Below are 27,824 nucleotides of genomic sequence, written 5' to 3'. Positions count from 1 at the left end.
GATATTTGTGGATCTGGTCAGGAAATAAAAGACAGAACTTGAAGGCAGAAACACAAGTTGAGGGAGGAGATAAAAATTGTCAGACACTCCCATCTTACTGATGTAGTCTCTGTATTTCTCTTCCTTTCTGTGATGAAAATAATCTCATTTCCCCAAAAGGCAGAGAAATTATCTAGATTGAATTTTCCTAGGTTTTTATGTTTCTGATTGACACCATCCCTGTCTTAGTAAGTTCCTAAATGTGGATAAAATGAACTCATAAATAGGAATTTCTCAATATCACACTATTGACATTTAGGGCCAGATAATGGTTTGTTATAGCAGCTGCCCTGTGCATTCTAGGATGTTTAGAAGCCTTCCTGGCCTCTGCCAACCAAGTGCCAGTACCCCTAGTGCTGACAACCGAAAACATCTTCAGAATTGTGAGATGTCACCTGGGGGCCAGAAACACCCTCAGCTGAGAACCACTACTGTAAACAAAGTACTCTTATTACCTTTTATATGAAAATGTTCTGTATACTTGGTATGCTAGAAGTAGTCATTCATTTATGGAACTCATTTGCATAGACTATTTCTTAAACAACAGATTAAGCTTTAACATGTCTCTGATCTTATCAGTATCAAAGTAGTAATATTCTCCTTCTTGATGAAAGTGAAAATATCAAAGCTTTAAAATATGAATGATTCATGAACAAAAACATTAGAAGTTTTCATGCCCAATCTAATTATTCTTGCAAATATATAACAAAAATGACAGATTTTCTTATTGAATTAAATTTACCTCTTCATTCATTCCTTGATTTTGTATTAAAGTAGCAAAATAAATTACTTAGGTGCTCTATTAATCAAACCCATGGTGAAGGGACTGCATTTTTTTTTGAAGGACTCTCCAGATGTATAGTGGCGGAAAATGTTTTAAAGAGAGTGACAAATATGTGAGGTTGCTTCTATTATTAGGTTTTTATTATCTTTAGAGCTTAATTTTCCTTGTTACTTACCACATAAAATTAGCAATTCTTAATAAGATTTATTATTTTTTTTCCAGGGAGTTTTATTAGGAGTTGGCATTTACTGATAAACCACTTAATGGCCTATCGAAAAAACTGATATGACTATGTGATGGTGTCCTGTGACTTTTAGGAACTGGTCTTATTTCTGTATAATTTTCTTGTACAAGTACATGTGCACTGGAAACCTTTGTATAGTTTTACTCCTGTTGAGGCTTTGATGCCTTTCATAGAGGTTAGTTATTGAAAACCAAGGAATTCCTAGACTTAGGGATTTGGGGACCACTTAGCATGGATTCCAAGGACAGGGTTATTGGTGAGTTGCGAGGGAGATAAGTTTTCTTATTTTTGTTTTTTGGATTTTGTTTTGTTTTGTTTTTTTGGTCCTCTAGGTAATGTTCCTTACTTTCTCATGACTTCTAAAACATGAGAAATAAACAGAGTAACTAGAGTACCCTCTTGTATTATCTTCTTTCAGTCTTTCTTTAATATATTCTAAGGAAAAAAAACAACAATAAACATAGGAAGAATCCAAGGAAAGGGAAATGATTTATTTTTCTCAATGCTGTAATATCTAGGTAGTTGGAAGTGATTTCGTTTGAATCATATATCATAATAAAATTACAATCCATGGTCTGTTCACAAAACATCTGAATGTTATGCAAATCAAAGTAATGCAGTTAGGACTTTGCTTGTTAAAAGCATAAATTTAAACTTCTGATAGTTTACTTTGTTTTGACTCTCAGAATCAGAGTCTTGTTCTTGGTTATATTATTGTATTTAGTCATTTTAGTTTTAAAATACTTACATTGTTTTGTGTTTACTGATTATTCCACTTATAATTTGTGTAAAATACAGTAAATATAATTTTAAAGTATTAAATTTTAAATAATTATTAATTTATTTTAATAATTTAAAATTATATTTTAAATAATTTAAATTTAATTGAGCTGAAATAAAGTTAAAATAAAACTCATAACATAGTTGCTATGTAACCACACTTATTTATATTTGCTACATAGACTGTAATATTTGTAATACATTTAAGATTGAAACACTTCTCACAAAAATTCCAGTCCTGAGAAAATATCAGGCTTTATTTTTTAGTGGAAAATTAGGAGACGGATGTGGATATTTGCTTCCTAGCTTAAGTTGGCACCAAGCGCTGTGTTACTAAATAACCATCCTAAACACTATTTATAGATGAAAAGGCTGATTGATATTTGCCTGATGTTGCTTTTATCATGCTCTCATTCTTGAAGGATAAAATTAGACTTTCTGGCTTACTCTTTGAAAATGGAGTAGTATTTCACACGGGTTAAATAGCTTTCAAGTCATAGCAAAGTCAGAAAAGATAGTTCTTCCCTGCAGTAGTAGTAAGGAGAATCAGGCTTAGTAATTAGTAACCTAAGCCCTGAAAGCTAATGTATCAGTTGTAAGCGTTGCTTGTCTTTTGAGTTCAGTGTGCTTGCTTTTATCATCACATTTCTTATATTGATAGTCGAGTGCTAGAGCTGCTCATGGATTGTTTGATGCTCCATAACTCTGTGTTCAGATAACTTTCTAGTGACAGCATCTTCCAGTGGTGACAAAATAGTTGTTTCAAGTTGCAAATGTAAACCTGTTCCACTTTTAGAGCTTGGTGAAGGGGTAAGTGTCGTGTTTTGTTTTGTTTTTCTTTTTAACTTTTTAAAATCTTAGTTCTGCTTGTGTGGTAATTGCTTATTTATTATGGTGCTTACAACTAAATATAAAGGTGTTTAAAAGCATTATTCTTAACCTGAGCTTAAAATAATACAGTAACACTTAAAGGTGAGATAAGTGTGCTTACTGAAACATCTTTAGGTAAAATAATACTGGGTCCTAGGGGAGCAGTCAAGGACTTAGATTTCCTCAATTAGGCAGTTACTTTCTCCATTTCCCCCCTCTGTGGGAGGTTCCCTGGTATCGCTGTGGTTTTTTAGGATGATGTTCCACCAAGGTCATTGGGTTGATTTGAACAAAAGAGTCTTAATGATATAGCCCTACCCTGATTGACATTGGGCTCAGGACCATCAGCTAAAGACCCTTATCTGATGGTAGTCTTCTGCTTTAGCCTCTGTCCACCTGGTACTGCCTGAGCCTCTCCAAGCTCTCTTGTAACAGGATGGCTTCCTCAAAATGAGCTTTGATCCCTGAGCATTTAAATGAAGCTCTCACTATATAGTCTTACCCTTTTGTTTTATAAGTCAATCCCTCTGATTCAGGATGATGCTGGCTTCCTCATTTCTAATCACACACTTCTTGAAAGCTATTTCCATTTGAATAAGATGTAAACAAAAAAGGAATAAATAGTCGATAGCTTGTTCTTTTAAATTTCAAAGTTTTCATAGCAGACTCTAAACCATTATGAATTGTCATAATTTTACACATTGGAGTAGATAAGGCAGCCCAGTTAGTAATTTTGCTCCAATGACTAGAGTAGAACACAGCAGGACAATGGAATATAAGTTCATCTAATGTAAAAAGGACTTAGGATTTCTATCAGTCCTTTCCTAAAGGTATCTGGTGGGATTGATCTTACCATCAGTTCCAGCCCACAGATGTTAGAGACTGGGGCAGAGAGAATGTCTGGTAAGGGTAGGAATGGCATTTGCCTTTCAACCTCAGTAAGTGAAATTGAGGCAGAGAGTGTTGCTGGGCAAGAAAAAGCAAACTGTACTCTTCAAGAGCAGGCAGAACATCTTAGTCATCTTTGGATCTTCAGATCACGTCAGAGGTGAGCAGCATACATTTGTTGAATTAAATATCAACACCAAAACAATTTCGATTTCCACCTCTACCACTATTTGTATATCTATCTGTCTGTGTACACACACACTACTTTTATGCATTGCCTTAGAACCAGTTTGGGAACTTTGTTGTTGTTGTTGTTAATGTATAAAGATGACAGATAATATTCACAAGTTTGACACCACTCTAAGGATTTTGTGAATATTCTGCATTAGTTGCTCTAGTTCTCTTTCCCATCGTGAAGTCATATCAGAATGCAGGTTGATGAAAGTGAGGTCATTATAGTTATAATTTAAATCTGCTTTAGTTTACTTACAAGCATTGGGTTTTTTTTTTAGCCTTTATCAGTAATCTCTTATAACATATTAGTGTGTTGATAATCTTTGCTTCATAGGATCCAAGTTCTATTACTCATGTAGCATTTGAGATATTAGACCTTTCCTACTTGGGAAAATAAGATTCTGCTTACTTTAACATTATTTTTAAGGTGGAACTTTATTAAGTTCATATTTATTTTCTTTGATTTTGTATTTTACTTCTTTAAAGTGGACTGATTGGTCTTAACAGTATTATAATGTATACGGTAGGCTACTACCTAACCTAGAAATTTGACCTGATGTTATTTTCAGATTTTAAAATTTCACCCATTGCTTGTGTCTTAGGGTACAGGATTCCTGTAATAACCACACAATTTCCATTAATTATTTAAGTTCATTAGCTACATTAATAATACATTAACATGAAAAAAGATCTTCTATCATTAGGGTAAGTAGCTATAAATATAGGTTTTGTTCTGAGCCCTTAAGGATAATTTGAGTTGTTTTTGATGATTAGAATCCTAATATATTGATCTTTGATGTATGATATTCTTGTCTATTTTCTTTAAAGCTAATTTGATAGCTCTTAGTAAACTGTCCTAATCTACAATGATAACCAGATTCTAAATTTTATTAGTCTGTTTAGACCAAAGTCAGCTCCTAGAATGATGCCTGCAAGAGAATTATAGTGACCATACTGAAAAATTGATGCAATGTCCTCCTGATATTTTTATATGTGTTAATGAGTTTGACTCGGTCAAAATTTTAGAGCTGAAAGAAACCTTGGGGGAGGGAGAGGAGGCCATCTGCACCCTTCTGGTGTTCCCTTGAGCAAAGGATGTTTCTGAGATATATGGATTCTTAAGAACAGTAGATCTAGTCCTCATCTCTCATTTCTCAGATGTAGAAATGGAGGCTTGGAAAGGTGAGATGACTTGCCTAAACCTACATAGTTTGCCTTTTACTTTTAACTAAGTCACAGAATGTCTCCTTTGGAATTAATTTCTCTTTTTTTCCCCTCATGGTATTCAGCTGCAGGTGAGAATAATTCTTGTAACTAGGTAGTGTATCTGAAAGTTAAATAGAAAAAAACATGCAACACTGTGCTCTTTGTAGCATAGTTACTGATGGTACCACCAGATAGATGACACTCATAGATATTCATTATGAGGAAAACTTGGTTACCTCTGTATTTTTAGCCATTTGTTCTCTAAATATTTATTGAACATGGGTATGGTCTTTACTCTAAGGAAACTGCTATTCTGGTGAGAGACAATAAACTAGTAAACCAGCAGTAGTGATAAGTTGTTATGCGGAGAGCTAAAGTAAGATATTGAGATAGCAAGTTACATTAGGTGCCGCAACTTCTCCTGAAGTTGTGGCATTTAAGTTGATATCTATTGACCAGAAGAAGCCATTCAAGCCAAGGTTCAGGGAAATTAACTTTCCAGGCAAGAATAGCTGTGTAGAAGCCTTGAGGCAAATATGGTGTTATGGTTGAGGATTGGAAGATTGTCGGTGTGGCTAGAGCAGGGGTCCCCAAACCCCGGGGCTGCAGACCAGTACTGGTCCTTGGCCTGCTAGGCACGGGGCCCTCACAGTATGGTGCCCTCCCCCCGCCCCGCATCCATGGAAAAATTGTCTTCCATGAAACTGGTCCCTGGTGCCAAAAAAGTTGGGGATCACTGGGCTAGAGAATTTAATGGATGAGGAGGAGAATGGTGACCAGGTAAGAAGAGGCCAGATGAATAGAGTTTTGAAAGCTAGGTTAATGATGAGTTTGGAATTTATTCTGGGTGTGATTAGAAGCCACTGAAGATTTTTAAATGAGAGACACATGATCTGATTTACATTTCCTTCCTTCCTTCCTTCCTTCCTTCCTTCCTTCCTTCCTTCCTTCCTTCCTTCCTTCCTTCCTTCCTTTCCTTCTCTCTCTCTCTCTTCTTCTCTTCCTCTCTTCTTCTCTTTCTTTTGTTTATTTCTTTCTTTCTGCCGCGCTGGGTCTTTGTTGCTGCGTGCAGGCTTTTTCTAGTTGTGGCAAGCGGGGACTACTCTTATGGTGCTCGGAGTTCTCATTGTGGTGCCTTCTCTTGTTGTGGAGCCAGGCTCTAGGCATGTGGGCTTCAGTAGCTGCAGTGCGTGGGCTCAGTAGTTGTGGCTCGTGGGTTCTAGAGCGCAGGCTCAGTAGTTGTAGCTCACGGGCTTAATTTCTCCACAGCATGTGGGATCTTCCTGGACCAGGATTGAACTTGTGTTCCCTGCACTGGCAGGTGGATTCTTAACCACTGTGCCACCAGGGAAGTCCCTGATTTACATTTCTTAAAAGTCACTCTGTTTATGGAGCATGGAATGTAGGGAAGCAGCAGTGGAAGCAGGACAGCCAGTTGGGAGGCTGCTGTTGTGCTCTGTCAAGGTTTGAATTAGGGTGCTAGCAGTAACAGTAGACAAAGAGGGGCCCACTTGAGTTATATTTTAGGGCTGGGGTTTAGAGAACTTACTGATAGATTGGGCAGAGGGAGAAGGAGGAATCAAGGTTAATTCTGGACTTTTATCTTGAGTAATTGGATGAATGGGACCTTTACAGTGATCGGGAAGAGTGTAGAGTTAGGTTCTGATGACATGATGTTCGAGACTTGGGTCATTGGGGGAGATTTGCTGTGAGACTTTGGACTAGTATCTTGTCCTCTTTATAAAACTTTCTCCCTCTGTAAAATGAGGGGTTTAAACTAGGCATTCTTTAAAGTGCCCTCTATCTTTAGAATTTTCTGAGCTGTGGGTTGATTTTAATGTGAAATATTCTGTGGGAGTGTAAGAGCAGGTTTTATTAAAGGGAAATATTAAGGGCAAGTAAGCCTGATGGGAACTTGAGTCTTGCTGGCATTTCCTAAGCTTCCTCTGTCACCACCTTTTTGTGGAATTGAACCTGAATCTGGTTGATTTCCTTAAAGCCATTATGAACACTGTGTTTACTATTGAATCCATGTGAAAGATGATGAGAGGTGAATCTTTAGTACAAGAATTGGCATGTTTATAGCATTTAACTCAACAAATATTTTTCATGTGCTTACTAAGTGTTAGATAAAACTTGAAAGTCAGCTCTGGGCTCTATTAAATTAATGTGACTTTTTTTTCTTTAATAGCAAAAGCAGACATGTGTCAGTTTAAATTCAACATCTATGTATTTGGTAAGCGGAGGCCTAAATAACACTGTTAATATTTGGGATTTAAAATCAAAAAGAGTTCATCGATCTCTTAAGGTAAGTAACTTTTTTTTTTTTTTTAATCCTTCCAGAAATGGGTATCCCACAATGTGTTTATTAGGAGTAGTTACCAAACTCTTAATTTTGAACTCTTATGATAAAAATAAGCTGCTTCAGAGTTGAAGTGAGATTTGTTAGGGAAAATAAAGATGCTGTGTAGCCAAAAACTTAATTTCTTTGGTTTATTTTTCCCTCCATTTATGTCACTATATTGCTATATTGCTGGGGTTAAAACTTTTTCCTTATTTTTTACTTTTTTCTGCTCTTGTTTGAATGAACCACTTCATTAAAAAAAATATATGTCCTGTTGTCATTAGAGATCTTTTTAAGGCACTTTGAAAAAGTGAGAGTGGTTTTGGGATGACAGTAGTATGCAGTCTAGTAATCAGAGTTGGGAATATGGCTTCTTAATTCTCTGCTACTGTTTGTGTTATTTTTGTGTGTATGTATTTTCATCTTGGTAATGAAATGTTTCTAAAATGATTTACTATTTACAATTAGTGTTTCTTTAATAGTTAGCTTTTTGCAGTTTCAGAAAATGAAAATAATCATCATAAAAGCCTCTGTTTTTTGACTTCTGTCCTTTTAATATTTGGAAGTTTATCTTTAAAATTATTTTTAATTTTTATATGTCTTTTTAAGAAGTTTTAATATGCAAAATTTTAAACATGTTTTTATATATACACATACATACCTATATACACAGAGAAAGAGCTTCCTTTAACTTATCCACGTAGTCATCATCTAACTTCAGTGATGATCAGCTCATGGCTGGTATTGTTTTATCCATGTGCTCATCTGCTCATCCTCAGAACTTGAGAGTATTTTGAAGCAAATACCAGAGATCATTATCATTTTATTATATATCTTAATGTCATTGAGTTAATTCTTACTAAAGAAATAGTATATAGAAGAATGATTTTCTCTTAGCTAAGTTGAAATATAATCTTATGATTGCTGTTTAAAATATTACTTTTGGAAGTTCATTATTTTAAGTGTTAACTAAACTTTGAAGAGTCTTCAGGAAAATTGAAACGTTGCTAATAATGAGAATGCTTCACTTTTATTGAGTTCTTTGATATGCCAGCCACTGTGCTTAACATATTTATTCTATCTCAGCAACTCTGCAAAGCAGGTAGCATCATTCCTAAGTACAGGTGGAGAAAGTCAGACTCAGAGATGTTGAAGAACTTGTTCAATGTCAAGCAACTAGCAAGAGCAAAGATGAGAGGCACACGCGGATATTACGCATTGTTTAATCTTTTAAGTAGGAAATAATTGAATTCAGGCTATTCAGGGGGATATACCTGGTATAAATAGAGAATGTCTTAAAGAACTGAGAAGGGGTTAGAAGTCTGTTTTGTCACACCGTGTCACACTTAGGAGCATCACTTATTCCCATCCCTCCTTACTGCATGGCAAAATTCTGCTCATTTTTCCATCCTCAGCTGAATGACCTGTTTTCCACAGTTGAAATCAAGAAGACATACCTGCCTCTTTACAAAGTCATAAAAATTGTATCGGACCCCATGTTATAATTTCTCAAGTAGGAATGATTCACTACACGTCCACTTCTTTTTCCTTTCTCCTCAGACATTTTTTTCCTCAGGATAGCATTTATTTGATTTAAAAAAGAAATACAATGTAAAGGCATCTCCCGGCATGCTTCAAGGACCATTTGAAAAAGTTGTAAAATAAGTGGAATGTTATAGCTACTATTCTTGATATTACATTTATCTAGTTATTGGATACAAAGGCTGGTTTGTTTATCTTATTAAGATATGACATCAAACTGTTAAAAACTATGCTGATCACTATGCTCCTAGACTAGATATCTCTAATTTAATTTTAGAAAACATAGTCCTCGTGAACTCTGTTTAAAACTAAGCAGTTTTATTTCCTCAAAGTGGATTCCTCTTTGGAGTTGGGAGACAGTCTAGTATAGTGAGAGGAAAATAAGCTCTGGGGTGTGACCTGGATTGAATCCTGACTCTACCACTGGCAGTTCTGTGAGCTTGCACAGTTTCTTAACCGTAGTTAACTCATCTGTAAAATGGGGAGAATGGCCTTGCCTCCCATGATTGTTCTAAAGTTTAATAACATATAAAACTCTCAGCCTTAGTTGGTACTCAGCAGATGGAAGCAGCAGCCCTCAAATCTCAGACGTGCTTTGCTCACTCTGGCTGTGGGGCTTTTGTGTTTTGCTCTCTTCCATTTTGTAGTGTCAGGTTTCTTTCTCCTTCCCCTAACTTACCTCTTACTACTTTCTTTAAGGTTGAACTCAAGCTTTGTGTCTTCCATAAAGCTTCCTGTCAGCTCAGTTCACAGTGTTGCCTCTTTCTCCTTCCTCTGCCACTTTGCCTCTGCCACTCATTCAGCATTCATTCTGCCATTTGCACGTTCACTTAAATGCCCTGTCTTCTCAATTGAACAGTAATAGTCTCAAGGGCAGGGACTCTCATAATAGTCAACTTGCAATAAATGTTACTTGTCAGTGGAAGTGAATTCTTCCAGGTAGACGTAATGCCATTTAGAGAATCACCTCTCCTTTATGTCTCTTGTTTCAGAGTGCCTGATTGTTATTATGGTGAGGAAAATAAATCTTTGTTCCCTGTAAAGACATGGTGTTGATCAGATAGTTTACTACTCATTTGAGTAATTTCTTTTTAGATTATTTGAGGAAAATGTTAAAGTAAACATTAGATTGACAGATACATAATATTTACAAAATGTGAAATTTACAAAAAAAATGAACATGTGCTGTTTGAAAGTTGTGTGGCACTGTATTTACTTTCATTTCTTTCATTCAGGATCATAAGGATGAAGTAACTTGTGTAACATATAACTGGAATGACTGCTACATTGCTTCTGGATCTCTCAGTGGTGAAATTATTTTGCACAGTGTAACCACTAATTTATCTAGTACTCCTTTTGGCCATGGTAGTAACCAGGTACAGTATGGGTTTATTCAAAATAAAGTTGATAAGATAGATTTTTAATTATCTTACATAAGACAATGAATTTAAGTTTTTAAAAGTAAGTATTTTAAATTTGCATTTAGCTCGCTTAAAAAACTTACAGGTAGCTATTTTTTAATGGTACTATTTACAAGCTAATTCATACTAGATGATGGTGCTTATGAGTTCAGTTATGCCATTGAATAGTCATATGCTTCTAGAACTTAACTATGTATAAAAAATACAGATAATTGTTAATAGAGTAAGCCCAAAACATGGATATTAATTTATGACATTACAATTACAGAAGTGTTGCATAGCTTAAACTGTGTCAGCTACAAGACAGATACTTCTGTTCATAAATACTCTGGTGGACATGGAATAATTGTATTTAGGCACAGGATAAATTAAGTTTTCATTTTTGTTTGTTTCAAGTATGTGATAAAGTATCGAAGCATATTCATGTATTTCAGGTTAATATAGGAGTATTTTGGTTTTTTTGGCCACATGGCGTGTGAGAGCCATCTTATGGAAAAAAAACAAACAAACTTTTTGACCAACCCAATATTAAGGTTAGCTCTTTACATGTCCACATTATAGTTCCAAGTGTGGCTTGTTTCTTTGTCCTCAGCCAGCGTCTAACTTTGTGCCTTGCATGGAAAAGATCGTCAATGAATATGTAAATGGATGAACATTTAAAGATAACAGAGATTTTAACAGGCTAATAAAGAACTTTGGGAGAGGGATATTTTATATGGAGGAAATCGTGGACAAAAACAAGGAGAAAGGGAAGCGCGTGGGTTTTATATAGGGCTAATGTGAGACAAAGATTAGAAAGGTAAGCAGGAACAGAGTTGATGTGGGACTTTGAATGCCAGACTGAAGGCTTGGCTTTTATTTTGGAAGATATTTAGGGAACTAGTCAGAATTTTTTGATTAGTCGAATGTCAGAATCGTAGGATCCTTGAGCTGAAAAAATCCTTTAGAGCAGGGGTCCCCAACCTCCGGGCTGCAGACCACTGCCGGTCCACAGACTGTTAGGAACCAGGCCGCACAGCAGGAGGTGAGCAGCCAGCAAGCGAGCGAAGCTTCATCTACTGCTCCCCATCGCTCGTATTACCGCCTGAACCATCTCCCCCCCCACCCCCGCTGTGAAAAAATTGTCTTCCTTGAAACTGGTCCCTGGTGCCAAAAAGGTTGGGGACCACTGCTTTAGAGCTAATCTCACTTTCTGCATTCTGTGGATGAGGATAAGTGATTGCCACAGAGGATGTATTAATATTGTCATAAAAATAGGAAATAATATTTTGTTTTTGCATTTTTTTGGTTGTTTGTATTATGATAATGAGGACATAAAACCTAAGCCCTTAAACGTTGGGACTATTGGAAAAAAATGTTATCTAGTGTTCAGATACCTTGTTTTTCAAAGAAATAATCTTCTCCTTCTTTGTTCTCTTTCTTCTTCCTCTTCTTCCTCTTCTTCTCTTTCTCTTCCCCTCATCTTCCTCCTCCTCCTCCTCTTCTTTGGTATATTAGAAGCATGATTAATTTAGATTTATAAATTCTGGGTTGACTTCTCAGTAACATATTGATAAATATTAGGTCAGGTACTACCATGCATATTCTTAGATTTCAGTTTTTATTGTATTTTGCTAGGGAGTTTTAGTATTAAAACGAGAGGAAGGACTAGTCCTGAAAACATTAGGTTTGGTTATTGCTCTTGGCCTTATTGTGTGTAAAATATTAAAGTTTTAAAAATTGAGATAACTTACATATAATAAAGTACATATGTCTTAAATATATAACTTGATGAATTTTTATACATATATATACCTGTGTAAATACATACTACCAAAATCAAGATACAGAACATTTCTGGCATACTAGAGGACTCCCTCTTAACCCTTTCCAGTCACCACTCATATTTCTTAAGGGAATTGTATGTGTCTGGTTTCTTTTAGTCTTCATTATGTACACTTTGTCACATGGAATAGTAGTTCATACTGTTTCACTACTGTGTGGTGTTCCATTGTATGGATGTGCCACAATTTACTTATCCATTCTGCTGTTGAAGGACATATGAGATGTTTCTAGTTTGTAGCTATTGTGAGAAAGCTACTATGAATATTCTTATATAAGTCTTTTTGTGGATATATGTTTTCATTTCTCTTGAGGAAATACTCAGAAGTGAAACTGCTGGGTCTTAGGGTAGGCATCAAGTTTTACTTTATTAAAAATTGCCAAAACGTTTTTAAAGTGCTTGGCCATTGTATACTTCTACCAGCAGTGTATGTGACATCCAGTTGCTCCACGTTTTTGCTCATACCAAGTATTGTCTATTTTATTAACTTTAGCCACTTTGATGGTTGTGTAGTTGTATCTTATTGTGGTTTTAATTTGCATTTCTGTATATTAAATGAGTTGGGCACGTTTTTATGTACTTTCTTTTGTGAAGTGACTGTTCAAATCTGTTCCTCCTGTTTGTTTGGGGTTATTTGTGTTTTTCAGATTGATTTATAGTTTATTTTGTATTCCAGTTGGAGTTATCCTTTGGATATACATGTTGCATATATCTTCTTTTAGCCTACGGCTTGCCTTTCCACTCTGTTGATACCTTTAAATAGAAACGAACAGAAGTTCTTAAATTTATGTCTATTATGCTCCATTTCAAATTAATTTTTGTATATGGTATGAGATATGGGGTTCATCTTTCCATACAGGTATATAATTATGCCAGCGTTATTTATTGGAAAGACCATCTGGTTGCCACTGGGGTGAGTGTAGGTGGTGAGAGGGTTTGGAGAGCATTGCAGGCAGCGGTTATCACCTTCGTAGAGTTCTTAAATTCTTACCACCATTTATTGTGTTTCAAGTACAGTGATCATTGCTTTATATGACATTTTCTCATTTATTCTTTGCTACCCACTTGTGAGGTATAGGTTATTCTCATTTTACAAATGAGAAAACAGACTCCAGGACTTTGAGATCACAGGATTCTTAATTGACGATTTGAGGGTCGACTGTTGAAGAGTGGTAGCGTTGTTTCCTTTTGGATCTCTTTCTAGCTCAGGAGCAGCTGAACGTATAAGGATTTGAGGATACAAATCTTCTGGAAACTTTGCAGTATTCTCTTGTCACTTTGTGCAGGAGTCCAAAATTTATTCTTATCTCTTTTTCACATGAAAGAAATATATTTTAAAATTCTAGGTGACAGGTTGCTGTATTGTTGATTTTCAAAGGATTTTCATTGATTATTTTGCGTGGCAAAACTGAATTTATCTTCTAGTTTAGGAAGACAGTAATGCTCAGAGCTTATCTCTTGTGCAAGGTTAGATGAACCAGAACCTAGATTTTCATGTTCCTGCTGCCTCCTGCTCGGGCAGTTGGCATCTCTATAAGCTTTTTTGGTATAGCTTTATGCTATAAATCCCACATTTATTTGGAGAGCTAGCTGTGTGAGCCTGGACAAGTGACTTAACTCTCAAGCCTATTTTTCCTTAACTGTCAAGTGAGAATGAAAATATACTTTCAACAGGGATTTCCCCCCCACCCCCCAGGGCTAGTTGAGATGCTAGCATAGTTCCTAACGTGTGGTAGAAGATCAGGGAATTTAGTGTGAGCTTTAAATGAATAATCATATTAATTTATTAAAATGGCTTTTGTGATTTACTTCCACAAACTGGTTTGAAGATCTTTAGGTTTAAAGCATTCCCTCCAAACCCCTGCTAATTAACCAGTTGTAACTTGACCTCAGTAATCATTTTGAGTTTTAGAGCAACTTAAAGTAAGGAGAGCATTAAAGGTGAAGAAGTCGAACTGGAGTGTGTTGGTCTTTTTCCCTTTTCCTGGAGTAAATGCTTATCTATTTTTCGTGTACTATATTATTTCATTTTTTTCTCTACGCCATTAAAGCAGAGTGCGTGGGCTAGGAAATACCAGTTGGCCCGTGTGTATGTAAGTATGCAGTTTCAGTTTTCTTAGTGAAGAAAGAGTTATGGTTTTGCATATTTATGTTTCCATTTTACAGGCAGCATAATTGAAATCTGTGGAGTTTTTTTTTTATTAAAATTCCTCAAAATTCATTTAAGATTTCAAGTATATTCAATATTCATTTTTAAAATTTAAACAATGTTCGTAAAAATTTCAAGTCTGTCTGAAAATTGACATAATTCAATTCCAATACACTGTCACCCAGCCCATTTCTGTGCTGATCAGTTTTACTATAGGGTTTGAGTTTTTGGGAAAAATAGCAGGTAGGGCACATCTAATGATTAAATTAAATTTTTCTATTTTTGTTTCTATGAGCAATCAAGAATTTGAAATCTTTAAAAATCATCAAATTTATTTCTTAGCAAAAGTGACAAAACCAGGGAGTCTCACTGAATCTGCATTATACTGAATTTCATATTGGAAATGAGATTGCCCGAATATATTTAGAATCTTACTTTGAAGTGTCTGAGCTGAATTGAAGCTATTAGTTTTTTATGGATTGCAGTGTCTGTCTGCAGGGGAAAAAGAGCCTTTCTGCTTCTGCAGAGCTGCCAGGGCTGACAGAGTCCTTAGATTATAATTGCGAGTTGCTATTTGGCAAATTCAGCAGCTTAGGCTCACAAATAGGTTAACCTGTGTTGCCTTTCTCAGACTGCAGCCTTTTTGAAAGCAGTTAAGAAGTGAATCATTTTATTGATTCCTTAGGTTTTAAAAGTGATCTTTAAATGTAATATCTGTGAGATTTTAAATGTAACACTTTTCCAGTATATGTTAAATAAGTCCATTTTCTTCAGTGAACTTTTTGACATTTTAGGTATAGATTTTGTAGGTATTAATAAGCATTTTGAGTATGGAGATCTGGTAAATAATGATTAATTACATTTTTAAAATAAGTATTTTATCAAGAATGAGTTTAATTCCAATTTGGTTATCTGGTTTTGTTTATATCTGAACTTTGGCACTCAAAAAGTTTGACTGACTATCTAGAATAGTGGTTTCCTTTATGTTATGTGGACATGTTGGTATACAGTTGTATACTATGGTATAATATGTCCTCGATTCTCTCAGTATAGTTCCTTAGTATTTGTATACTTTTCTAACCTTTATATTATGTTTTTGAGCAGTTTTATGATCGACACGTTGGCATAAAATAAACTTCTATATATGTTGCTTCTCAAAACATAATTTTTTTCCTTTTGTTTTTCTCTTCTAAATTTTCTTTAATAGGAAGTGCTTTGAAGAATGTTTTATTGCAGTTTATCTGTATAGCTCTGTCTTCCTTCCATAAAGTTATAATCATTCTGTTGGTCCAGTCTTGTCTTCTGCTTTTTCTTATTAGTGTTCTATTCTAGGTATTCTCATATTGCTAGTCTTCACAACTATAATTTTTAATGGCTACACAATATTCCATTGTTCAAATGCCACAGTTTATTTAAACACTGCTGTATTTTAGGTATTTTCCAAGTTTTTATAATCACAGTGAGTAACATGTTAATATTGTTCCCATAAGTATATGTTTTCTGCTTTTTTTTTTTAATTTTTAATTTTTTGGCTGTGTTGGGTCTTCGTTGTTGTGCTGGGCTTTCTCTAGTTGAGGTAAGCAGGGGCTACTTTTCCTTGTGGTGTGCAGGCTTCTCATTGCAGTGGCTTCTCTTGTTGCAGACAGGCTCTAGGCACGCGAGCTTCAGTAGTTGCAATACATGGGCTCAGAAGTTGTGGCGCACAGGCCCTAGAGTGCAGGCTCAGTAGTTATGGTGCACAGGCTTAGTTGCTCCACAGTGTGTGGGATCTTCCCAGACCGGGGATCGAACCTGTGTCCCTTGAATTGGCAGGCATATTCTTAACCACAGCACCACCAGGAAAGTCCCTGTTTTCTGCTTTTGACTTTTTCTTTGAGATTACAAATTCTCTTTCAACATAACTCAGTGGCAGGCTCACATTTTCTTTCCTTGAGGAGTTAAAAGTGTGTTACTCTAGCATGTTTGGTCTCAAATGTCTGATGATAATTTAAGTATTTTTTCCCTTATAAATCACTTGTGCTTTTTCCCTGTGTGTCCAAAGGATTTTTTTTTTCCTTTAAAATCCAATAATTTTACTAGACTGTGTCTTGGTGTTGGTCATTTTGTATTGCTATTCATAGGTACGTGATGTGCTTAATATGTAGTTTCAAATCTTTTCTTCTTTCAGGATGTTTTCTTGAATTATAGTTTTTAGTATTTGATATTTTCTTTATTTTTGTTTTTTCTTTGTTGGATCTTATCTTCAGTGATTTACTACTTTCTCTCAAATCATTTTGAATTTTTTCCTTATTTTTGATTTTTAAAAGTTCTTTCCATTTGACCTATCTTTAAGGTGTTATTTGTTGTATTTATTCATTCTGTATTCCTTTTACATTTAATGAGGGCTACATATTGTAGCCATCATTTTTAAAAGGATTAAAATTTCTAATTCTTTTCCAGGTTCTGACATCTCATTTCTGAGTTTTCTGAGTCTGATTTCTGTGGTTTTTTTAATGTTTGTATCATTTTATTGTCTTTCTGGTCATCTGCTGAGAATGTCTTTCTTCTTGTTTTCTTTGTTCTCATAATCACTTTCTATGGGATTTATCTGTGAAGTCAGTATTCCCTAAACTCCTAAACAGAGCTGGAGTTTAGAGGATATCTTTTCTAACTTTTCTGAGGTTGCTTGGCTTTGTTCGACTCCTGTACTTATATGTGAATTCTCACTTTTCTTCAACTATATTGACTCCAACCCATTCAAGTTTGTTTCCACACCTAGTAGTGTCTCCTCAGTATGGTGTCCTGACCTGGGAAGGTGATGCCTTGGCTGGACAGTTTTGGGAGTTCATTGGAGCTAAACTGCTCTAGCCTTTCAGATCTTTCCGCAAACCTCTTACATAGAACCACTAATGCAGTGGACATTCCTGGTTTAGCTGATGTTGTCTAATTGGCCACCATACTTTCCTGTGAATACCTTTTGGCTATTTGGGGCTTTTCCTGTTCTCAGATCTGTCTCAGTCCCTGTAATTTCCTTCTGCTTCCTCTTGCACAGATACTAATACTATGAAAGACTGTGGCTGTTAAATGTTTGACCTACTAGTGAGTATTTTGGGGCTCATGGGGATATCTGATGGCCTAGTTTTGTTGTAAATGTTGTTCATGGGGTTTTAGTTTTGCTATTTGGTTTGCTATCTGTAAAACACACACACTCACTCACAATACTTCTACTCACTGCCTGTGCTGGGATTCCCCAAGACCAGGTTTGATGATTACTAGAAAGACTCACAGGGCTCAACATATAGTCATTCACATGGCTATGATTTATTACAGTGAAAAGATACAGAGCAAAATCAGCAAAGGGAAAAGGTGCATTGGGTGAAGTCCCAAGGAAACCAGGCATAAGCTTCCAAGAGTCTTCTCTCAGTGGAGAGGATGTACTTAATTTCCTCAACATCATATTGTGACAACAGGTATGGAACATTGTCTCCCAGGGAAGCTTGGTAAAGACTAATTGGCCAGGGACATTATTGGAGGCTGGTTACCGAGGCACCCTCTACCTAGCATGCACTGAACTTCCAGACTCTAGTAAGGAAAGCAGGTGTTCAGCCCTGGTGCAGCCATAAACTGAGTGTTTTGCACAAATAGTTTAGGCACAGTGAGCCACATTCTGCAGTTAGGGTGGGGGGAACCCTCCAAAAACCCAAGTTCCAAGACTCCAGCCAAGGGCCAGTCTTGAAAGCAAGACTTTCTAAAGATAAGCAGTCTCAGGCCTGCTCGTGCACACACACGCACACAAATGGGGGCATTCAGGGAGATTAAAAACTCTGCCACCGTCATAATGTCTATCTTCTCAGAGTCCTCTAGTTACAAGGACTTTAAGCAAGACAGAATTGTGTTCAGATTTCCAGTTTTGAAGAGGTTATTGCTGCAATAGTGTGACGGCTGGATAGCAAGCCATTGAGAGTGGAAATGGGCAGTGGCTCAGGTGACAGATGATTGGTGCCTGAAATAAGACACTGGGAATGAAGAAGAGGGAGGAATGGAGTTGAAGAGATGCCGTATATTTATGAGTGTGTATATGTATGTATGTTTGTATATATACATATATATCTATAGATATATATATGTCAGAGACTAAAAAGCTATAAGAACGTGAAGGTACATTATCTCTGAAGGGGAGGCTTCTTTAAGTGTAGGAACAAAGTCATAAGTCATGGGACAAGTCTGATATATTTAAGTACATAAAAGTTTAAAATCTGACAAAAAGCAAGATGATAAAAATCAACAAAATTGAAAGGAAAATGGGGAAAATATATCTATGAGAACATTAATGTCCTTAAAATAAGATCAATTGCAAATTAGTATTTTAAAAATCTTAATAGTACAATAGAAAATAAGCAAAGTAGATTAATGGGCAATTCACAAAAGAAGGAAGACCAGTGGTCACTTAGCATTTTTCAACTGAGAGCCTTTAAAGCATGAAAAACAATGAAATACAAATTCTTTTATAAAGTAGCAATTTTAAAAAATAATAGTGCGGATACTTGGAAATTGGAAATAACCCTAGTGTCCAACATTAGATTATTTAGACAAATTGATATATAGTCATATATTATCCAGCTATTAAAATCATGTAGTAGAAAATATTAATAACACAGCTAACTTTATAATAATAAAATATGGTCCTTTTCTGTTGCTACTCTACTTAAACATAAACATAAATACACACAGAAAAATACTTAAAGGATGTCCTCCAAAATATTAACCAGTTTTTCTCTAGGTGGTAGGATTATGGATGGCTTTTCTTTTCCTTTTTGTGATTTAAAAAAAAAAAAACATTTCCAAATATTTATAGCAAGGGTCACCAAATTATGACCTATGGGCTGGCTGTTATTTTTCTTAGAAATAGCTTGACTATGGAACAAGGTGGGAACATAATAAATTCTGTTGGTACTAAAATGAGTTGATACTTATTTTAAATATAATTTAGATTAATATTTAATTTATCCAGGGTCATTAGATATTCTCTTAATTATATTCTAAAGAGATGATGATTTAATAGATGTAGAAACTTCAGAAATGAAGGTCTGTTATCGAAGAGATAGAGAGGAGTTATTGAAAGAAACCAGTGTGGGTACTTAAGGGTCTTTTAAAAACTGATATGTAAAAGATGCTCAAATGTATGGTACATAAATGATGAATATGTGAGTCATGAACCTGTGAGAAAAGTGGCAACACCTGCTATGTACCTGGCTCTTTGCAGAAATGCTGTTTAATCCTTAAAATGTTTCTTCGTATACATGGATACCTATAGTAAAATTTAATTTATAAATTAGACACAGTAAGAGATTAAGAACAACAGTAATAAAATAGAAGAGTTATAACAATATACTGTAATAAAAGTTAAGTGAATGTGATCTCTCTCTTTCTCTCAAAATATCTTGTACAAATTTAATGCCATTTCCATCCTAACTAAGCATTTGTCACACACTATGGCTGTAACTTGCAGTTTGAGGTATGCAGCAAAACTAGCACTAATTTCTTTTTCCTTCCTCATAATTTCATGGATAGAAGATTCATTTTTACCATAGTTTTTTTTTTTCTTTCCTTATTACGGTTGAGAACTTTCACCTTTTCACTTAATGGAAGCACTGCACCTAGCTTCTCTTTGGCATATCTGAATTGCCACTGTCACCGCTGTTGTACTTTGGGGCCATTATTAAGTAAAATAAGGGTTACTTGAACACAAGCCCTGCAATACCTCGACAGTTGATTTGACAACTGAGATGCCTACTAAGTGACTAATGGGCAGGATACCTTGGACAAAGGGATGATTCACATCCTGTGTGGGCTGGAGTGAGATTTCATCACCCTACTTAGAATAGTGCACAATTTAATATTTTTGAATTGTTGGAATTTTCCATTTAATATTTTTGGACCGTGGTTGACCGCGGATACCTGTAACTGTGGAAAGTGAAGTTGTGGACAAGGTAGAAACACTGCATATAAAGCAGTAAGCTCCTTGTTCTCTGCTGTATTCAAGCAGATTCTGGATGGCCCGTATTTTAAGGATGTTTTAGCAAATTACTCCTGGGCCTAAGAGGCTGAACTTTATGAACTTTGAGAATCTACAAGGTCTATGATTTTATGGTGGTGTTTTTTTTTTTTAAAGTTCTGCTTGTGCATTTTATCCAAATTTAGATGATATGAAGATTATATATATATATAATTATATGAAGATTGTGTGAAGGACTATAACTATATGAACTCTTAAAGTGCTGCAGAAATCTTTTAAAAGTTAATATTTTGCTTATGTTTTGATAGGTTGATATAACTCTGCAAAAGTTATAATTCACTAAGGATCTCTATATCTTTTGTATAGTCAAGGTCCATGTAGTTTCTTTCTTTTTTTTTTTTTTTTTTTGAGTGTAGACCAGAGGAAAGATTTGTCTATTCAAATGGATTTGTTTTTCCTCAACAAAAATGGAAAATATAAACCAACATTTTGTTTGTACTTTAGCCATATGAAAATGAGTCAAATTTAGTGGTTGGCTATAGTAATTATCTTACTTTAGGTGTCCAGTTACAAATACTCTTGTTTCCTTAGAATTTGTGTTATGTGATTCCTAAATATTTTGTTGTTGTTGAGGGCTAATACTTACTATTTTGAAACACCTTAGAAGTAGAATATGAGTTTTTAATATATAAAAGCTAGTGGTTTTAAATCTTTTTTGAGTGTGATAGATGAGATAGAACAAACAAAAAGCCCTCAGATTTGACTTTTGTTCTGCGGCAGTTTTATCTGGGTCCTATACGTGTAGTTAATACCTGCCTACTAGAACATGATTGACTCGGGACTATACCTAAACTGTTTGAAGGTGTCTTATAGCTAGTTTCCCACTCTTGTGGATTCCACTTAATATTCATTTCTATACTTATATTGCTATTTCTGTTTGGGGTAAATAGCTTAAATGTAAAATACTTAATTCTCAGCACAAAAAATGATAATATCAGTCAAGTTTGAAAGCAACGTTTTAGTAAAAGTAAATAAAACTCATCCAGTTTTATTCTAAGACCTGTTTACTCAGACTGTATCATTGTATATTCTTGTCCAGCAGAAACTAGAAAGAATGTCTCCAACTGCCTCCAGAGATGAGTGTTTTAGAGAAAGACTAGCATTGCCCTCAGGCCAAAGCTTCCGAAAGAGTGGATATATAGTCCATCCCCAGTCTAGAGTGTTGCCAATTCCCCCTTTTTATTTTAGTTAATTTTTTAGTGTGCTTCAGGTGTTGAGTTGCCAGCACATCAGATTCAAACAAATATATCTAAATATCAGAAGTATATATTGAAAACAAATACAAAAAATTATTGCTTATTCTCTACCAATGTTCCCTTATGCTTATTCATGATTTGACTGTGACTGGGCCTTTTATTTAGGTGGAATGTTCTATTCATGAGGAATTAATGTAATTTACCTCAATATATTGTATTTTTCTAATGAAAAAGAGGTGATTGAGGTAACTTTATGCCAACATCATAAAATCACGACAAATATTCAATTACTAGAATTAGGATGACTTAGGGTTATCTTACAGCCCACTACATGATTTTATGATTGTCATGATTGAAACCTGTTATGCTATAAACCAGAGACGTTGTAAATCCCTTATGAATAATGTAGTTGCTGGTTGGCCATTATTTATACTTTATATAAAATGTTCTTATGCATGCTCACAATTACATAAAATTTATTTTTATTTTTGTAGTCTGTTCGGCACTTGAAGTATTCTCTGTTTAAGAAATCGCTACTGGGCAGTGTTTCGGATAATGGAATAGTAACTCTCTGGGATGTGAATAGTCAGAGCCCATACCATAACTTTGACAGTACACATAAAGCTCCAGCTTCAGGCATCTGTTTTTCTCCCGTCAATGAATTGCTATTTGTAACTATAGGCTTGGATAAAAGAATCATTCTCTATGACACTTCAAGTAAGAAGTAAGTATAACATGCTCATTTCTTAATTTAGCAGCAAATAAGTATTTCATTAGCAGTCATATTTGTGATTTGTATAGACCTCTGATTAATATTAGAAGATCTAAAGTTTGTGTATTTGTTTTCTAATAAGATAGAATTTTCTTTTTCTTTCTATGCAGAAAAATCTAGATGAGTTGCGGGTGTTCTTTAGAGTACTTCTGGATGATGAATGTTGAGGGGTAGCATGTTAATGATTTCACATCTTTCTTTTAGCCTGCATGCATGTTATTCTTTTTCAGAATACAACTAAATTTGTATATTTTTAAAGCAATGTGATTAATTTGCTTTAAAAGTAATTCATTATCTAAAGCTATTCTAAGCTGTTAACATTTTGGGCTGGATGATTCTTGGTTGCGGGGCGCTGTCCTGAGCATTGTAGGATATTCAGCAGTGTCCCTGGCCCCTACTTACTAGATGTCAGTCGTACCTCCCAAATTAGCAAAAGTAGCAAAATTACACTCAGTTGAGAACCACTGATACAGAGCTAAAGGTTACATAATTCTCTTAAGTATTTAGGTCTGTTATGCCTTCTTGTCCTTTTTACAGTTATAGGTGTGCTTGGTTAGCTTAAAAACAAAAACAAAAAAAGCTGCAAGAGTGCTAGAGGTGTATTCAAGACATCTAACAATATCTAAAGATCATGTGAAAGGAAGTGGCAATATTATAATATTACTGCTAGGGAAGGACCGACTGTGAGCCCCTTTTTAAAGTTTACTGTTACTTATTTCCTTCTTTTTTTTTTTCCCTTTTTCTTTCTTGTTCTTTTCTTTTTGAACTAATTTACTGAGAACTCTAACAGTAAACCATTCCTCTAGTATACCAGATACTCCAGCAAGGAGCGCAGCTTCAGCAGATCAGTATCCCTATTTCTGTATTAGCTTCCAGGAGGATTAAGACTCATGAATTCTGTTAGCTTTTGGGTCAAGAGATGCATAACTAAGAGCAAAGTAGCAGCTGCTTCCTTATCAAAGGTCATAGTCTTCTAGAGGCCTAAGTGAGTCAGTAAATGGAAAGGGGATACTTAGACCCTCCTTACCCCTGAGGCTAGAGAGCCCTTCTTTGTGGAATAACATGCAGGAGTTCGATCATATTCACTGCCAAAATGATAATTACTCAAAGAAATAGGTCCTGTTACTAGAAGATATAGAATGTATCTATTGAAAGTGAATAGAAAAATAGAATGGCGTGCTTAGCAGTTCCTTTACATGCCATTGTATTAGAAATGTCTCTAGGTCTAATTCTAAATTTCTGCTGTAAACAAATATTTGAGATGGATAGTCTAAGTAACTTTGCCAAAATCTAAGTAACTTTGGTTTTGGTTTACAGTTATTTATATGTCGTATAAGCTGGTATGTATACATTCACATATCTGTATATACTTTGCTCTGCTTTCCAAAGGCTAGTGAAAACTTTAGTGGCTGACGCTCCTCTAACTGCAGTAGATTTCATGCCTGATGGAGCCACTTTGGCTATTGGATCTTCCCGTGGGAAAATATATCAATATGATTTAAGGATGTTGAAATCACCAGTTAAAACCATCAGTGCACATAAGACATCTGTGCACTGTATAGCATTTCAGTACTCCACTGTTCTTTCTAAGGTAAGATATTTTCTTTCTTTTCAGCATTTTTGATTTTACTGAATAAATCTAGTTCAGAATATAGAAATCATATGTTGTCAATTAAACACAGTGTAGTGTTGCTTCATAATCATTTTTATATCAAAGCATTATAAATAATTTTAGTACAAATCCATTTGATAGTTTTAAAACTTTTTTTTGTTGTTGTTGCACTTTTCACATTTCTCTTCAAAAATGTTAAAAGGCTTTTATGGTTCAGAGGGAAACTCACATTCACCAGCAAGCTTAAGATTTCTAAGGGAAAAAAATATTTTTTAAACTAATAGGGAATTTATAAAATATTAATGTATAGTGTGGAGCAATAGAAACCTGAGCTTTTAAATATTCCATTACATTTCAGTCAGGTTTAAATAAAGGCTGTTCAAATAAGCCCACAGCTGTGAACAAACGTACTGTTCATGTGAGTGCTGCTAGTGGAGGAGTCCAGAATTCTGGAATTGTCAGAGAAGCAGCCACCGCTTCCATTGCCACGGTTCTGCCACAGCCCACGACAGCAGCTGTGGGGAGAGGAACAGTTGCTGTTCAGGACAAAGCAGGTAAATGTTGCTTATATATAGTATTTGGAGTTCCTATGCTGTCTGCTCTCCAAATGAATATCATTATCATTTTCTTCAAGAACCTAGAACTTAAATTCATTTGAGTATTTAGGTAAAATTATTAGCAGATAGTGAGAATTGAAAAAGTGAAAAATTTAACTTTAGTTTTAAATTTTTAAAAGATTAATGAAAGGTACTTCACTTATTCTGTTTAGCTCAACTTCTGTTGTAAGAAATATTATCTTAAAAACAGAACAATGCCCATTCAGAAGTACCGCTACAGACCAGATGACTTTTCATTGTGTCTTTAGATTAATCAGTACAGAACAGGAAACTTTGATGCTTTCATTATGGTTTGATCTCTTAGTTAAAAAAGAAAAAAGCTGTTAATGGCTCCTTTCTTTCATATTTCAGAATGGAAAGTAAGTCAGGTGATGAACATATTTAAGTGCTGAATAGTGCCTGGCACATATTAAGCTATAAATTAGTCATTTGTTAAATAAAAGTAAATGAAAATGGTGCAATTTTTAAATAATTTCTTCTACTCTGATAATCATGTTGATGAAACAGTTCTTAAAGAAGAGTTCATTTAGACTTTGTGAAGGTGTAGTATGGTGATAAGCTTTCCCATACTTACTGTAGAAAAGATTCTTTGCCAACAATAAAGATCATAGTTCCGTAAGTTCCTGAAAGCCTTTTTATTTTAAGAACTTATGCTGTACTGTCAACTTTCAACATATTTTTAAAAGTATGCCTGATATACCAGTATATCTCCAAAGTATTCTTATCAGAAATGAATATACCTATGTCTTTTTGAATTCAGGACAAGTGCTTAACTTGAACACAAATATCTGTTGGTGTTTTTTCAGTATGCGTTTACTATTACCAAGCATAAGCAAAACTTTAATTTGTTAGTCTTGATAGTGTAGAATAGTTTTTTTAAAAAAAATAAGTATATTTACTCTAAATTATCTGTGAATATCTATATCAACCTTACATAGAGATCATTGTATATTATATAGAAAAATAATAAGGTCCTTGTTTAAGAACTTCTAGAAACAAATACTATTGCTATCTGTTTAAAAGAAGAAATAATGTTTGCCAGGATGTTAAATTAACTCTATTATGAAAATTGGCATTATTTTAAAAAATAATTATTAATTTTATTCATAATTGTCAAATATTAAAGTAAAGATTCTCATTTATTGTAAACTCCTGAAGTCTCAATGTCTTTCACTTAGTTTTTAATAAGGAAGTTTATGTGTAACAATGGCAGCATTAATCAGATATGGAAGACTTGGGTCTGCAGAGCCACCAATTAATGATAATTCTTAGCTGATTAGCCAAGTTTCTGGCAAAAATGAATGCAGCCACAAAGAGTTAGAAATTTGTGTTTATTAATTTTATTTTGAAATAATTGCTAACTTACAGAAAAGTTTCAATAATAGTACAAAGAACTCTTGAGCTCTAGGATGTCCTTTAGCAAATCCACCATTTTATACATTCTGCCACATTTGCTTCATCAGTTTCTCTCTCTCAGCTCGCACACACTTGCACACTTTACCCCCTGAAACACTGAGCATATCAGGCTTTAGTCTCAGACATGTCACCTTCCTACCTAGATGACTTTAGGCAGTTTTCTTAACTACTCTTTAGAGTCTTATTTTTCTCTTCCATAGATAATATTTACCATTTGGGGTTACTGTGAAAATTGGAGAAAATGTATCAAAAGTGCCCAGCACATGTGGGCCCTCAGTAAATTACAATGTTGCTAATATCATTGTTACTATTACTTTAAGCATTACCTAAAATAAATTTAAAATTTGAGAAAAGTTCACGTGGCTTCTACTAAAGGTGTCCTAATTTAGTTATTGAAAAGAACCTCTGCAGACTTGTTGCTAGTGCTCATTTTCATTAGGAAACAGCCATTTAAGAAGGGAAAAATAAGGCTTTGGCTATTTTCAAATAATACCAAGCTTCTATTTCATATAGTTTCAGAGGCTGGAGTTACGCATTCAAACTTGTTGAGGACCTAGAGAAAAAGAGAGGAAATTTCTTCTTAATAACCGTTTACACTCTTGGTATAAACACCCTGCAATGATGGTGATGTACAAATGTTTGGTCATATTTTAACTTTCTATGAGGTTATGAGCACGGTTTTTTTTCATTAGCCAGGCTTGGACATTTTTGAGTATTTTGAACAAAGCTAATCTTTGTTTTTAACCTAGGCTTTTCAGTTTTCATTTGGGACCAAGATGGCAAATAAGACACTTTTAAAAATGTAAGACAGTAATATACTACTGATTCAAATGCCAAGCTTTCATCAAAGTTCTTGAATCTCTAGAACTCAATCCTTGACCCCAAAATGAGCAAGCAGTTTCTAAGCCTATAGAGTCCCTCTTATAACGTCCCCGCCCTAAAGTCAAGCAATGTATGCTGAGAGAGAAAGTAAACTGCTGCATGTGTCTTTATTGCTGTCTACTGTACTATTCTTTTTGAGTTTGGTATTCTGGTTTTCTTCCTCTCAGTAAACTATCCTAAGGTTAGTGAAGTCATTTAAGGTCAGTAATGCTGAGAGCAGTGTTAGGTTGCCACTGTTAGTGAAGAAAAATATAAAAAAGGGAAAAAAGAGATCCATTCACTGCAAGTTGCGGAAAAGAACTAACATTGCTTGAGTGCTGCTATATGTTAGGCATTGTACTATATGCCTTGGAGACTTTTTTTGATCATTGGCAGATGATGCTAAGAGTGAACCAGTCACTAACAAAAATAAGTTGTGTTCAGTATACTTTGTTTAAGAAAAACATACATAAGTTATTTAGAAAAGTTCTATCAAAATAGATTTAAAAAGTGGTGTTATATGAGTAAATAAGTTACTTGTTTTTGAGGAGCCCTTCATTCCATGAAAATGATGGTTAACTGAGCTGTTGTTATATGCTGCTTTCTTTTCCTCATGATCAGAGTTGTTGTATTACCAGTGATACAGATAAGGCATTAATTTTTAGAACCTAGCTTCCCATGATAAATTTATTATGAGAAATAATAAAAATGTTTATTTTTATATCCAATTTCTATAAGGTCTGCCTCGATGCATAAACACAGATATTTTAGCCAAGGAAACAGAGAGTGGGAAAAATCAGGATTTCTCCAGCTTTGATGATACTGGAAAAAGTAGTTTAGGTGACATGTTCTCACCCATCAGAGATGGTAAGTCTGTTCAGATCAGAGGATCATGTTCTTTTGCTCTGGTAGTCGTGACATTTTTATTCTGGCTGAAAGATGTGGATAATAGCTTCCGTCTCACTCTATTCA

The 27,824-nt window shown here is 34.9% G+C and overlaps 1 protein-coding gene across 2 annotated transcripts in view; it reads left to right on the top strand.

Annotated features, from left to right (window-relative positions):
- The window catches only part of NEDD1 (NEDD1 gamma-tubulin ring complex targeting factor), a 52,632-nt gene that overhangs the window by 9,621 nt on the left and 15,187 nt on the right, over window positions 1-27,824 (top strand). For both annotated transcript variants that reach the window (XM_057742807.1, XM_057742808.1), the window contains exons 3-9: window positions 2,563-2,657; window positions 7,237-7,353; window positions 10,167-10,307; window positions 22,069-22,298; window positions 23,736-23,937; window positions 24,317-24,512; window positions 27,591-27,719. In XM_057742807.1, coding sequence (XP_057598790.1) covers window positions 2,563-2,657; window positions 7,237-7,353; window positions 10,167-10,307; window positions 22,069-22,298; window positions 23,736-23,937; window positions 24,317-24,512; window positions 27,591-27,719 — 1,110 coding nt within the window. The remainder of the gene's footprint in view (window positions 1-2,562; window positions 2,658-7,236; window positions 7,354-10,166; window positions 10,308-22,068; window positions 22,299-23,735; window positions 23,938-24,316; window positions 24,513-27,590; window positions 27,720-27,824) is intronic.

This window comes from Hippopotamus amphibius, chromosome 7, assembly GCF_030028045.1.
Source record: "Hippopotamus amphibius kiboko isolate mHipAmp2 chromosome 7, mHipAmp2.hap2, whole genome shotgun sequence".
NCBI lineage: Eukaryota > Metazoa > Chordata > Mammalia > Artiodactyla > Hippopotamidae > Hippopotamus > Hippopotamus amphibius.
The sequence above is the reverse complement of the archived record's forward strand: the minus strand, read 5'-3'. Positions and strand labels throughout refer to the sequence as shown.